Source organism: Solanum pennellii, chromosome 1 (genome assembly GCF_001406875.1).
Source record: "Solanum pennellii chromosome 1, SPENNV200".
Lineage (NCBI taxonomy): Eukaryota > Viridiplantae > Streptophyta > Magnoliopsida > Solanales > Solanaceae > Solanum > Solanum pennellii.
Window position 1 is genome coordinate 19,613,001 of NC_028637.1, and position 15,741 is coordinate 19,628,741.

The window sequence follows — 15,741 nt, forward strand, 5'->3', positions numbered from 1 at the left end:
AGAGGAAATTGACATTGATTGTAGTACAAAAGGTATGTTTTAAACCTTGTAAGATTTAGAACTCATTATAAAAGAAATATTTTATTTCATGTCTGTTACATCAATCTAGAAATGTCGAAGCCAAAAAAAGTTCGAGGACATACAACATGTAAGTATATTCATGCAAGAAATTTGTAAGAAAGAAAGGAGGTGACATTTGATAAAGGACAAGCGGTGGGACCAACTAATAAGATAGTGTCACAATTAAGCAACTTTATAGGAACAATTGCAAGGAATCCTAGATTCATCAGCTTGATGTACACTAGTTGGCATGTGGTGCCAAATGATACTAAAAAGCGCATGTGGGAATACGTCAATGTAAAAACAACCACTCTTGAGAATTCATATTTTTTTTACTTACTGAAACTAAATTTATTTTATTTTGCATATTCCAAATTTCTACTTCCAGTAGAAGGAAAGAAGTGGGTGATGACTGGTCTTCGTGATGCTTGGAGGCGACACAAGCAAAAAATTACAAATAAGTTTTTAGATAAAAACAGTACCCTTGAGGATATGCTAGCAAAATGTCCTAATGGCGTTCCACATAATCAATTCCGCCAGTTGATCGAGTATTGGAAACACCCAACTGTTCAAGTAAGGTTAAAATGGTGCATTTCCACTCATCAACTAATTATGTGTCATATCTATTCTTTTTATACATATCAATTCAATTATCTCTTTGTTTTCAACAATAGGCTATATGCGAGATGAATTCTCAAAACAGGAAAAAACAAAAGTGGAGGCATCGAATGGGACCTATTAATTTTGCTAGAGTACGCGTGGCATTGGTAATACTTAGCTGACATTTCATACAAAATTTGATTTTCATTTTTTTGTACTTTATAAGAACTTACTGATTTTTTAAAATTTCTTTTGATATAATCTGTAGCGTGCAGCCAAAGACAACAACGAAGAACCATCAAAGCCTGAAATATTTATTGCAACTCGTACCAAGACGGGAAAGGAAATCCAGGCTGATACCCAAGTTGCAATAGTAAGTTTTTCAAAGAGGATTATTAGTGAACTTTATTCAGACTTAACATTTATATTGTGGGGAGTTTGACTACATTAAATTTTAATCACGTATGCCTTCTTCTTCTTCTTCTTCTTGTGCAAGTTCGAGGAGATATCAATTATTTGTCGACATTGTTTAATTATTTTTTACGAAAAGTTTTCATAATGTTTTAATGCTTGATCGCTATCATAGGATTGGAAATGAAATAGTACTTACAATCCACTATGGGTGCCAATTTTATTCAATAGGCTGAACTTCAAAATCGCCAAAATTCTGTGGAAACAGCTGATGATGCATTTAGGGCAGTGTTTGGAAAGGAGCAGCCTGGTCGAGTTAGGTGCTATGGTAGATCAGTGACAACAAGTTCTTTGAAGAAAGATGAGGAAATTAACAATCTAAAACAAAAGCATGCCGATGAAATCACTTCTCTAAAGGAAGAATTGAGAGAAGAAATGCAACATTTATTCACTCAATTGCTGCAAAACAACCCTGGATTGAATTTTCAAGATATACCAGAGTGTGTTGGATCTAACCTTGCTTCACCTATTGATGCAAGTAGTGCACAAGCTGTAAGAGGCACAAATCTTCCATATTCTTCGGGGTCAGCTCAAGATTCGGTTCTTCAAAAGGTATTTTGTATTTCAAATTCTCTGTTAATAGTGTCAATATTGTTTTTCTTCTAGTTTAGTTGGTGTTCTTGGTAATGAAATTCAAAACTTATTTTTACTTGTCTAAGTTTAGTCCACCAATTTATAACTGTTAAGAATGTTTTTGTTTTTGGTTTAAGCATTCGAATCGTTAGTTGAATAACTGTTCTTCTAGTATTGTGCAATTGAGGAGTATGTGGCTAACACATTATGTTTTATGGCAGATGCCAATGGTGTTCAATTAAAAAATGATGACACTATTTTCTACCTTTAGCTTCTGAATCCAGCTCATTGTAAAGGATATTGTAGTTGGTCTTTTAATGGTCTGTCTGAACCTTTATGAAGCTATTGCTATTTTATTAATATTGGTGTCTGTTAGCTAGGTGGTTGTGGATGTTAGTATTAATGTACTGCAGCCTGTGATTAAAATGTCTACATGCTACACAATTATAATACTATTGTTATTAGTATAGAGTTTAATGGTTTGCAAACCTTTACCTTTGTAGGGTAGAGAAACCATCTAGAGCTTGACCATTAATAGAAGATCTTGTGGGTAGATTTATTATGTTTGATAGATCCTTAATGGTTACTTGTTTAAACTACAGACAAGGCAGAGAAAATTGGAGAGGAAAATCTGCAGGGGATTTTCTTGCAGCCTGGTCCTCTATTTTTGGTTCACTGTCTGTTAAATCTTTACCTTGTTCAAGATTTTGTTTGTGTCTTTTTATAGCATTCCTTCTCTTCTTACTAAACATTTCTCTTGTCTGTATTTTTTGTTTTTGTCTTTTTTGTTCACTGTCTGATGATGAACCTTGCCCTAGAGATGCAGTATGATGATGTTTGTGCCTCTTTTGTATGCACTAGAGATGCAGTCTGATGATGAACCGAAAGTTCGCTTGATTAAACAACAAAAATCACCAACACTCAATGATAAAAGTCTCAAGATAACCTAATAATATTACAGAGTCTAACTAATAATCCAGCGTCTAACAATGCGGAGTCTAACCTCAAAAACGAGGTTTTTCAACGGATCGTCGTGGTCACGACGGACCGTCATGGACTTCGTCGTCCCACACTTGTGCAATTTCTTCTGCTGCTCTCTTCAATACCCTCGACGGCAAGTATGAAGGATCGTCACAGACACGACGGTCCGTCGAGGGTCTTCCTTCCAAAACACTTAAACTCTTGGAATATGGGTATTGGGATTACTTCTCTGATCTTCATGACGAACCTGCAGGACGGACCGTCGTGGACTCCGTAACCCCACACTTAGTCAGACTTCCCCATCTTCCTTCAGCAGCTGCACTATGCTGCAGTTCTTTGAAAATATCATGTCATGTTGTTATGTATTGATTTTTGTGGACACTTCTAAACTATGTTATGAACCTTGTTTCCAGTGGTCATCACTGGTTTGTTTGAACTACTTGTGTGTAATTTTTACATTGAAGTTTACAACAGAAGACTGCAAATTAAACTTTTGAAGTTTAATTTTTGAGAGCCAACAACAGTAGACTGCACAAATGTTGTAGTCCTTATAATGTGTAATTTTTACATTGAAATTGTATTTAGATTTGGATTGGTTGTCTTACAGAGAATTCTATCTGATTATGCACTTCCACAATTAATTCACAAACTTATAATTTTATTTTAAATGTGCAGGAAAATGCAGGTAATTGAATTTGAATTTGGCCAGAAGTAAACTCGATCCATTGTGGCAAAAGATGAAGAAATTTTTGTATTGTTGTCATATACGTTTGAATGACACTTTTGGGTTTTTGGAACTTGTTGATATTAGAGATCTTTAAGCAATCACTTTCTATGTTTTGGTTGTACATGAAATATTTCTCGAAGTTTATTTGAAATATTTAGCTTCAATTTAATGATTAATTAGTTCATTTTGTGTTTTAGGTCACTTGTATGTATGTAAATATATTATATATATTTGTGCTACATGTAGGCTTATAAATGTTGAAGTTACACTTTGTAAGTGTTGCTTTAGGTAGATATAAAGTTACACTTTGTAAGTGTTGCTCTAGATGAGATATAAAATCAACACTTTATAAGTGTTGCTATAGATGAGATATAAAGTAACAATTTTTAAGTGTTGCTATAGCTGACATATAAAGTAACACCTTATAAGTGTTGCAATAGATGAGATATAAAGTTACACTTTATAAATGTTGCAATAGATGACCAATAAAAGGCAACACTTTTTAAGTGTGACCAATAAATCTGAAAAGGCAACGCTTTTAAGTGTAGTCGAACAAAAAATAGATGTTGCTAATGCACGTCTTCAAAGCGTGCCCTTATACCTATTTGGCTACGCTTTATAAGTGTTGCCAAAGATGACAACATTTAAAAAGTGTTGCCTAATGTCAAAGGTTACGCTTCTTTTGGGCAGCCCCTAAAAAGTGTTGCTGAATGTCCAAAAGTGTAGCCTTTTATCAAAGGCCACACTTTTTGCTAGTTTAGTCTACACTTACGTGGTGTTGCTGTAGGCCAAAAATGGTGTAGTGGATGGGGGCACAAACCAACTTCTTTTTCAACTCTTCAAACGCTATGAAACAAGCATCATCAAAGTCAAATTTACTCTCCTTTCAAGCAGCTTGCACAATGGATGTGCAATTTCAAAAAAAAACTTTTGTGATTCTCCTATAAAAACGTGCATGCCCTAGGAAACTTCTCAAGCCTTTTATCAGGATAGGTGGAGGAAGATTTTTTATTACCTCCCCTTTTGACTAATCTACTTTTGTACCTTCTTAGTGATCGAGTGTCCCAACGTTATGCCTACTTTCAGCATAAAGTTACACTTCTCCCAATTTAGCACCAAATTACAATCTTCACACCTTGTCAATACCTCCGCCAGATTGTCCAAGTATCTATCAAAAGAGTTACCAACCATCGAGAAATCATCCATGAATACCTCAATAGTGTCCTCAATCATGTCGGAGGAAATCAACATCATGCAACACTAGAATGTTGATGTAGCATTGAATAACCTAAATGACATATTTTTGAAGGCGAATGTCTTATAAGGGCAAGTGAAGGTGGTTTTTTCTTGGTCTTCCGAAAAATAGAAATTTCATTGTAGCACAAATACCCATCAAGGAAGCAATACGATCATTTTATTTCAAGTCTATCCACCATCTGATCCATAAAGGCCATAGTGAAGTGGTCTTTCTCCGTCCGAGCATTTAACTTCTGGTAATCCATGCAAATTCTCCATATGGTCACCAATCGCATTGGAACAAGGTTGTTTCTTTAATATGGGCCCACACTAATACAACTCTTCTTAGGCACGCATTAAACAGGGCATGCCCAACTACTGCTTGCAATAAGGTAGATGATCTAGCTTTCAACCATTTGGTAATTTCTTTCTTCAATACCTTTTGCATAAGTGGATTTAATCTTCTCAGATGCTCAATACTAGGCCTATGACCCGACATGAGTTGAGTTTTGTGAGAGGAAATACTTTGAGGAATCCCGATAATATCTGCAAAAGTCCACCAAATAACTTGCTTGAACCTCGTTAGGATTAATACCAAACACTCGACTTGTGGCCAATTACGATCCGTCGCAATAATGCATAAGAGTGTCTCATCCTTACCCGAGAATGTATATCTCAAATCTGGGGATAGATCCTTGAGTTCCAAATTAGGTGCCTCTTCAAGAGACTACATTGCTAATGGAATCTCCTGATTTTTCATATCCAAGTCCAATTTCTTTGCCTTTGCCCGATATTCACACCTATCAAGTGTTGTCGCTAATTCATCATACTCTTCAATAAAATCACTCAAAAAGTTCATTATTACTATTTCTAATGCCTCAACGCCCAATCTCTCCTTGATTTTCACCTCACAACCACTTTAAACTCTATAAGTTATAGCGGATACCTATTATAGATCACCACTATTCTTTGTGGATCTAAAATAATCAAACATTGGTTCCTCATTGTTAAGTCTTAACTTCATATGTACTTTCTCCATGTCAACCAAAGCATGCCCCGTGGAAAGGAATGATCTCCCAAGGATAATTGGAACCTCAAAGTGATCCTCACAGCGTATAATAACAAAATTGGCCAAAAAGATATATGACTCCACTTTTATAGGCACATCGTCGTCACCCAATCCCAACTTCTTGTAAATTGACAATGGGATGAGGTTAATGCTAGCACCAAGATCGCACAATGCCTTGTCAAAATACAATAATTCGATGGTGCAAGGGATAGTGAAAGAACCATGATTATTCTTTTTCTTCACAAGAGAAACTATAGCAATAGCACTACGATGTTGCAACTTCTTGTCATCTTCAAAACTCACAGATCTCTTCTTTGTAACTATGTGTTTCATAAACTTTGCATAACCATGATTTTGATCTAGAGATTCTATCAACAGAATATTGATGGAAAGTTGTTTTAGCATAGCAATGTACCTGCGATATTTTCCTTTTTTGGTCTTCTTTGCTAATTTTTTTGGGAAAAGAGGTGGAGGTCAAGGTATGGGCACCACTTTCTCAGTTACAAAAAACACTTTCTCGGTCACATTATCGAACTCTCTCTCATTATCAATCACATCTACATCTTTAGTACCACCAATTTCTACCTCTGATGGCATTGGAGGATCCATGGTTTGCTTAGGCACGAGTTGTGACTTCCACACAATGTCCATTATTTTTTAGATTTTTGATAGTGTTGCTCGGAAGAGTGACAGGTTGGCGTGGCTGACAGTGGTGGATAAATGTTTAATTGTTGCTCAAGATACTTTATAGGTACTACATGGGAGTCAACTTTTTAACCTATACCAAAAAAGTCATTCCGCATATCCTTAACATTTTCATCAGTTGCGTCGAACTTTCTCATCATCTTTTGCATCATATCCTCAATATGCGATGTGTTACCTCAAGTTTCCCTAGGTTCAGAGTCTCTATTTTATGAAGGAACATAAGGCTCAACCCATGGTTTATATTTTAATAGTTGGTCGTGTTGTAGTTGTTATCGCAATTGTAGCTTCTATCTCAGACATATTGACCCTTTCAGTGGTAATTTCCATAGTTCCGAGCATTATTTCATTGAACTTGGCTCCAATTATCCATGTTGGAAACTTGGGCGTTAGATCAGAAACCCCCTAGTCTGGTCATTTACCGCATATGCATCTTTCTCATAATAATACTCATCAGGGGGTGGTGGACTTCTAGCCAAATAGTTCACAACACTTACCTTCTCAGCACTCCCGCCTACATGCTTCAATACCAACCCCAACTTTGTTCTCATTTGTGCAATCTTCTTATGTATATACTCTGCTGATTTGTTACCTGTAGCTTGGACTATGAATTCATTTCTCTAAGTATCCGACTTCCTAGTGCTCCAAGATTTGTTGTTATGGGAGATTTTGTCTATTTCTGCAATTTTCTTAAAGGTACAATCTCCATAAGAACCCCTAGGAATAGTGTCGAGCACCGCCTTACTGTTGTCATCCTGTCTTAGGTAGAAATACTCTTTTAATGATTCATCAACGGTGCGGTGACTTGGAATCCTTTTGATGAAATCAGTGAACCGATCCCAAGAATTACTCATGAATTATACAAGTAATGCCATGAAGTTACTTAGCTTATCCTTCTTGGTCAACTTCTTTGACATTGGGAAAAACATTGCTAAGCATGCTTAAATCAATTGGTTCCATGTATAGATTGAGTTGTATGGAAGTTGATTAAACCAAACCACTGCATTGTCGGTCAGTGATAGAGGAAATACTCGCAGCCCGATAAAATGAATGTCCCAATATGGTTTCCTCACACAACTTTTGCAAACCACCCTGAGCTTGACTAGGACATCATAAGGGCCTTCGGACATCACCCTTCAAATAAGCCTCTCATTGTGAGCATCTGTATCAAGCTACTAGTTACCACAAAGGTGTTAACCAGTTTTAGAATTGGTATGACAAGAGGTCCATCAGAGTCGGCAATGTTAAAGTTACCCTATAGTTGTTTTGGGGCTGTGGCTGGCGCGATGCTAGTAACCTCAACGAATCTCCTAATTGATTCTCACCTCTAGCATGATTATTATCAACAACCACAATACAATTTTGTCTCTAATCATCAACTTTAAATTCCGCTATGATGGGGTTAACATGTATTCTCTAATTATTCACTCGCTATAGTGTTCGGTCGAGGTTGGATCGTAGGGAGTGAGTGGTTCTCCTTGACTCTATGTTTTTGGCATACACTGAAGTTAGAACTTGAGAGACACAAAAAAAAAATGAAAAATTAAATTAGGAAATTGTTTACTAAAGTTCAATAATGTCAGTAAACTTAATCTAAAAGCCAAATTCTCCAGCAGTGGTGCCAAAATTTTAAGCGCTCCAATTACACCTCTCTAAAGAAGTATAAGAAATCGTTATCAAGTAAAGAACCCAAATTGTAGGTTGGAATTGATCCAACGAGGAAAATGGTTTAGACTTAAAATTCAACTAACAATTATATTCGTTTAGTGAAAGTATTTTCAAAATCAAGTAGTTAAAAAGGAGGGTATTTGTGTAACAAATTTGTAATATTGTGTACTTAATTAGTGAGTATTAATTTAAATTTAGTAGTTAACAATATGAGAGAAGAAATAGGGAATATGTGTTGTAACAACCCTAAATATGGATATGCTAAGTAATGCTTAATGTGTCTAGAATGCATATGATTAGACCGGGTTCACAAGGATTGATGCGCGTAGAACCAGACCTCTGAAACTTTGCGACATCCAATCCAACTAACTTGGGGAGTTAGTTGAGCTAGGAAAGGTTGGGTCCTGCCATGTAGTGTACTCGAATACTGGGATTCACCCGGATGAGTCTTAACCAGACTTAGAGGGTTAACCCTAGGTTTTAAGGGTTCTAGGGGTATAAAGGTAATTTTGGGAATAGGGGTAGTGTAGTAATTACCCTAGGCTGATATTTAATTAATTAAATAAAGTTATTAATTAGTCAAAATAAGTCAAATTTTGGTGGTCAAACCCGAGATTAACCTTACCTCCACATTCGGGTTCGAGCCGAGTTGGAGGCATAATGAGGTACAAATTAATTGATTAAAATTAATTAAAATAAGGATGGGCATAATAACAACTTAATATATATATTATTAATCTGGTTTTACCATTTTAGTTGTGTTGAATAAGTCAACAACAATTTTCACAAAAGGGGCGCATGACTGCCACTAGGAGTGTGCTTCATGCCCACTCTTAATTCTTTTTATTAATCCTAAAACCTTTTTCAGCTTTAATTTACCATTCAAAAACAGAAAAATAAAATAATATTACCGTCATAAACGTGTTCTTGGACGCATCCATAAAAAATAAAAAATTCGTACGTCTTAGCATTGCACGTAAAGAACTTCACTTGTGAACAAGAATCAAGGCTCGGAAGAGAGGTTTGGGTGTGGGTTAGGACGTGTGATTGTGGCTGGTTGTCAAGGCTGAAAAGGTTCTTACTCTTGGTACCTTTCCCAAGAGAACCTTAGGACTTAGATGAATCTATTCGGAAAACTAGGGTTGTCCCCGTTGCATCTTCCTGTCACTAGCTCCCATCGTTTTGTCGGTTGGGTATGTTTGGTGGTAGAAATTAGGGATTTAATCTGTTTTAGTGATGATTACTTTCATGAATGTATGTTCGGAGTAATGTGAATATTAAGAATGTTGTACGAAACTATGTGTTTATGTGTGTGCAATATGTAGCCGTGACATATACTCTTGGTTTGAAGTTTATAAATGACATGTTATGGTTGTATTCTTACTTGCACAAACTTGTATAAATCTTGATGTTCATATTAAGTATAAGGTGGCTGTTTTGAATGGAAACTCCTATCTAAATGAATCCATGAAAATGCACCTAAAGATGTACTAAATGATCCATGAATCACCCTAAGAACTAATGTGTAACGTTGATGAAAATGGGCTGAAAAACATACATAATTTCCAGCATCTTGTTGATATAAAATGCTATATAAATGTATTAAAGTAAGTGAGGTCACTGAGAATCGAACCCGTGACCTCACCATGTTAAAAATCTTAGAAATAAAGTGATAGAAAAAGAATGTGGCAAGTGGGTTTCGAACCCATGTGCCTTGACCAAAACATGAAAAAGATAATGAAAAAATAAAAATGAGAGGTGTGGGGTTCGAACCCAAAACCTCTCGGTCAGAAGTAAGGAAAAAATAAAAGAAAAATAAAAGTTGAGGCATGTGGGGATCGAACCTACGACCTCTAGGTAGAATAAAAGGAATTAAGCAGAAAAATAAAGTGGGGCTCTTGGGTTTTATACCACACCCTCTAGGTCAAACAAAAATGGTTTAAGGAAAAAGAGAATAAAAGAAAATGAGGTTGTAAGGGTTCGATCCCACATCCTCTTTGTCCCAAACGAACTAAAAAATAAAGAAATTAAGGGAAAATTAAGAGAAGGTGTTGGGGCTCGATCTTGGGTCCCCAAGACAAGTGGATTAAACTAAAATAAATAAAAAATTTAAGTGTTGTCCAAGGGATTCAAAATCGGGTTCCCTTGCCCAATTTCCGTATTCATACATAAGTCATACGTGAAAAATGTTCAAATAATGATGCCTACATAGATCGAAATCGATGATCTTGGCATACATACAAGATGCATATGTCTTGTATCACAAAATCTTAGGAAGATACGAATTACTTAAACAAACTATGAGTGAAGCCTCATGGATTGTATGTATAGACCCATAAGTCTAGCATACGTTTAAAAGTAAGTGAACCTAAGATGTGTGTAACGAAATGATGACCTCCTAGAAGGGTTATGTAAGAGTGTGTAACCCACTAAATGGCCAAGTGCATTGGCATATGATGAAATGAACATTCACGTAAAAAAGGGTGAGTATTTATGAAGAGCAATTGTGCTAAAGCTAATGAATGTGGTGACAACATGATAAGAGGCTAATGTGAAAGATTAGAGAAATCTCTAATGAGTCTAAGTAAATGTTACCGAAATGAACTCACCAATGAGAGTGTAAAGCTAAAAAAGAGACCAGTCTCTATGAACACTCTAACAAAAGTATTGAGATTAATGTATAGTTAATACTAACGATGAGATGAGAAATCTTCTATTGATCAATCATGTCCTCATAATAGAAGCCATCTTGCATGTTGTATGAGTTGAATGTAATGGAACTTTATAATGAGCACCGATAGGCTAAATATGAGCGGCGATGGCTTCATTCGGGAAGGGAGAAGGTTCACGTAACTCTCTTGAGATGAGACTGTCTGGCATGCCGGGTATCGGTCTCCTTATATCTCCTTGTCTTTGAACCTATACTACAAAAATAGGGATCTAGCAGGGTTCAATTCCCTATATACACTAGCATGTTTTGGTTCACCTTGGCCGGTGATTCCACCTCTTTTTGGTGTGGGGATGACACACTGGATTTCATGATGCTCACATGATCTATGTCGGTCAAGGTTAAAGTTCCCAAAAAATGAATTAGGCCAGCCTCAAATGATGCACATACTGAAATGAACGCTACCAAAAGTGTTAGGATAGGATAATCAAGAGGTGAGCTAGACTCAAATAATGACACTAGGTTATTCTTGATCATTGCACAACAAACCCGATGAGAGTCTTAAACTGCATCCTAGGTATGACTAGTAGTTAAACTAGTATATGAATGAATGAAATGAAGTACGTATGAATGAATGAAGCAGACTCTGCGTTTGCTAAAGAAGGCTTTGTAGTTGAGGTCCCATATGTTGAGCCCTCATTTTTGGAAGTCCCAATGTCAAGTCCATGATCTCAAGGTCTCATGCCATATCAAAGAATTATACGAACTATGTGATATGATATGTGCAACATGTTATGTGATGTTTGCAAAATGATAAGTATGATGATGCATGTTACTCTCATGGCATGACATTCCTAAACCTTATTTGGCAAGTCCACTAACATGATTTTCCATAAATAATGTTGTTAAGAAAGATCTAGTCTTACTCATGCATGTCCTTCGTGTGTGCTTGCATATACCCTTACTTAGTACAAGTGTGTACTAATCCCATACAACTCTACATTATTGGGTGCAGGTGCAGGCGGACGTGGAGCATTCATCCGGATTTGGTAGTCCCTCATGCATTCGAGGACACTTGCCCATTATATTCTAGCTTAGATATAGGATTAAGATATGAGAGTATATTCCACTAGCATTTCTTACCCGTTTTATTTCAAACATTGTATTAGTGCCATTTTTGCAAGCATCACTTAATGCAGTATTGAACTATTTTTTTCATTTGATATTCTTAATGTTTAGATGGTTGATGGTAAACATATTTGAATTTAAGTAGAATGACATACATTCATGTTACGAAACAAAAATGTCAAATTTTCCGCTAAAATTAACCTAGATAAACTAAGGATGACGTACGTAGGCTTGTTTGTGACCTCTAAAAGGTCGACGATGTCGTTCTCGTATGAGGTCTAGATTCCGAGCATGAAAAGTTGGTATCCGAGCACTAGGTTAAATTCCGAAGATAATAAGTTCACATCAACTACATTGAATAGTTTCTAAGTCATGGTAGTTAAGTACACCACTATCCTCAATTAAAAACTATATGATGCGTTGGAAAATTCCCTTCTTTTGACCTGATTTGGCCTTTTCCTAATGTCTGATTTCTTGATGTTATGAGCGTGTCTAACATCATTCCTTGTTGTTTTCAGAGAATTAATACTAGGAGAAACATTGGTCAGAGGAGAGGCGGAGCGGCTGCTGGGGACAATTAGGTTTCACCCCAAGCTCTAGCTGAAGTAGTGGCTATGCCGGTTATCCCTGATGGGTTGACTGATGCAGAGGTGCGGGCATTTCTGGCCCAGATGGCACATGCCATCACTATGCAGGCCCAGGCCATGAGTGACCAGGTCAACTGGCAGAATATTCAAAGGGAAAACCCACCGGATCGTAGCATGGTTTACAAGCTACGAGACTTCACTAGGATGAATCCTCCTATTTTCACGGGATCCAAGACTTCAAAAGATCCCAGGAGTTTGTGGACGAGGTACATAAGATTTTGATGGCCATGGGGGCCACAGATACAGATAAAGCTAAGTTGGCTTCCTTTCAGCTTAAGAATGTTGCACAGACTTGGTGCAAGATGTGGCAGGATAGCCGAGCGTTGCGCGGAGTTTCGTTAACTTGGGAGCTTTTCAAGACAGCCTTCCTGGAGAGATTCTTCCCCAGGGAGATGAGGGAGTCCTATGTTGAGGAGTTTATCAACCTTAAGCAGGGATCAATGACAGTTAGGTAGTGTTCCCTGAAGTTTGTTAAACTATCCAGGTATGCTACTTCCCTTGTATCTAACAGTAGGGATGAGATGAGTAGGTTCCTTTTAGGAATCACCAGAGATGTGGAGGAGGAGTGTCGGGCTGCGATGCTCCACGATAACATAGACCTCTCCAGGTTGATGGTGCATGTCTAGCAGGTGGAGGACATCCGGAAGAAGAGGGGTGTCCGTGATGCTAGGAGGCCTAAGCCTCATAATCAGGCAAGTCCTAGCAATGGAGGCAACATAAATAATTTTTGCGTCCGTGAGCAGCCCAGATTCAAAAAGTGGCAAATGAGTTCAGGGAACTCTTACTTTCAGAGAAGTACAACACCTAGAGGAGACATACCCGAGACCAAGAAGGGAAATTAAGGTGATATGCAGCGTCCCAAAAATAAGTGTGCTAAGTGTGGCCGTGCTCACAGTGGAGAGTTCAGAAAGAGCACTAGTGCCTGTTTCAGTTTCGGTAAGAGGGGGCACATTATTAAGGACTGCCCACAGAACAGGGGTCACGCTGGAGGTAATTCTAAGCCTAGGCCTAATCAACAAGATGTAGTAGTAGCCGAGCCTCCTTAGAGGAACATGTTCTACGCCCTGAAGAAAGAGAGGAGCAGGAGAAGTCTGCTGATTTGGTCACAGGTATGTTGCAAGCATTCTCAACTTCTGTTTGTGAATTACTTAATCCAGGGTCTAAGCTTTCCTTTGTATCTTCTTTACTTGCCCTCACTTTTGAGATATTGCCTATAGTGGTTAGTAGAACTTTAAGAGAAAATGTAAGAACTGATAGAGTATACAAGGATTGCCCAATAGTTGTATGTGGTAAGACCATGTGTGCAGACTTGGTTGAGTTACCAATACATGATTTTGATGTTATTATTGGCATGGACTGGCTTCATAGTTGTTATGCTTGTATGGATTGTCGTAGTAGGTTTGTGAGATTTTGTTTCCCTAATAATGAATAGCTGGTGTGGGAGGGGTACAACTCGAGTCATCCTAATCCCTTGATTTCGAATCTTAAGGCCAATAAAATAATGTCGAAGGGGTTATTATGTCATCTTGTTGGTGTTAATAATTTAGATCATGACATTCCTTTCATATACTCAGTTATTGTAGTGAATGAGTTCCAAGATGTATTTTCTGATGATTTGCATGGAGTTCCTCCCCCTCGAGAGATTGAATTTGGTATCGACTTAGAACCTGATACTAAGCCAATTTCAGTTCCTCCTTACAGAATGGCTTCAGCTGAACTCAAAGAGTTGAAGCCGCAGTTAAAATATCTCACTGATAAGGTTTTCATTCAGCCGATCATATCCCCTTGGGGCGCTCCAGTGTTGTTTGTGAAAAAGAAAGATGGAACCCTTAGAATGTGTATCAATTATCGGCAGCTCAACAAAGTCACTATCAAGAATAAATATCCATTTCCTAGAATAGATGACATGTTTGACCAACTCCAAGGGTCTAGTTTTTTTCGAAGATTGATCTTCGTTCAGGGTACCATCAGGTCAGGGTAAGGGATGGAGATATCACAAAGACAACCTTTCGTACCCTTTATGGACACTATGAATTCCTAGTTATGTTATTTGGTCTCACGAATGCACCTGCTGCATTTATGGATCTGATGAACAGGGTCTTCCGTGAATACCTTGACTCTTTCATCATAGTATTCATTGATGGCATTTTCATCTACTCTAAGACAAAGGAAGAGCATGAACAACATTTGGGACTAACTTTGCAGGTACTTAGACAACATCAGTTGTATGCCAAATTCAGCAAGTGTGAATTCTGGCTTAAATTAGTGACCTTTCTCGGTCATGTTGTGTCCGACAAAGGTGTGGTGGTAGATCCCAGGAAGACAGAGGCTGTTAAGAACTGGCAAAAACCTCTTACTCCCACACAGTTTATTATGATGCATCTACGGTTGGTTTGTGTTGTATTCTTTTGCAAGGTGGTAAGATGATAGCTTATGCGTCCAAACAACTCAAGGTTCATGAAAAAAATTATCCCATTCATGACCTGGAGTTGGCTGCTGTGGTGTCTGCACTGAAATTGTAGAGGCACTACTTGTATGGAGTTCATGTGAATGTGTTCACAGAACACAAAAGTCTCTAGTAAGTGTTACACAGAGGGAGTTGAATCTACATTAGCGGAGGTGGTTGGAGCAGTTCAAGGACTATGACATGAATGTTACTACCATCCATGTAAGGCTAATGTTGTAGCTGATGCTTTGAGTAGGATGAGCATAGGAAGTACATCCCACGTAAGGATGAGAAGAATGAGTTGGTGAAAGATATACACAGACTGGCCAGACTGGGTGTGCGGTTATTTGATTCTACTAGTGGGGGTGTTTCAGTTCATCCTAGTTCTAAATCATCCTTAGTAGTTGAACTCAAGGAGGGTCATCATCTTGATCCTGTGTAGATAGAGCTGAAGGACTCAGTGTTGGTTAAGATGAATGAATCTTTTGCTTTGGGAGATGATGACATACTTAGGTACCAGGACAGGCTATGTGTACCAGATATGGATAATTTGCGGACCAGGAACATTTCTGTGGCCCATGGTTCAAGATATTAAGTACATCCAGGTTCCACCAAGATGTATCATGATCTTAAGCAGATTTATTGATGGGAGGGCATGAAGCAGGACATTGCTGAATATGTGGCCAAGTGTCCTAATTTTCAACAGGTTAAGGCAGAATATCTAAAGCCTATCGGTATTACTCAGATTATTGAGGTTCTTACTTG

The 15,741-nt window shown here is 37.7% G+C and overlaps 2 protein-coding genes across 2 annotated transcripts; one reads left to right on the plus strand and one right to left on the minus strand.

Annotated features, from left to right (window-relative positions):
- Positions 1-584: 584 nt before the first annotated feature.
- On the plus strand, positions 585-3,582 carry LOC107018346. Its single transcript, XM_027915282.1, has 5 exons — positions 585-633; positions 735-827; positions 929-1,033; positions 1,303-1,683; positions 3,361-3,582. The coding sequence occupies exons 2-5, from the start codon at positions 747-749 to the stop codon at positions 3,376-3,378; spliced, it is 585 nt and encodes a 194-aa protein (XP_027771083.1). The 5' UTR covers positions 585-633; positions 735-746; the 3' UTR covers positions 3,379-3,582.
- A 1,793-nt stretch (positions 3,583-5,375) lies between these two features.
- LOC107018356 lies at positions 5,376-6,368 on the minus strand. The gene is made up of 3 exons (XM_015218822.1): positions 6,207-6,368; positions 5,679-6,053; positions 5,376-5,555 (listed from the first exon to the last, which is right to left on the minus strand). Exons 1-3 carry the CDS (start codon positions 6,366-6,368, stop codon positions 5,376-5,378), a joined length of 717 nt encoding a protein of 238 aa, XP_015074308.1.
- Positions 6,369-15,741: the final 9,373 nt, after the last annotated feature.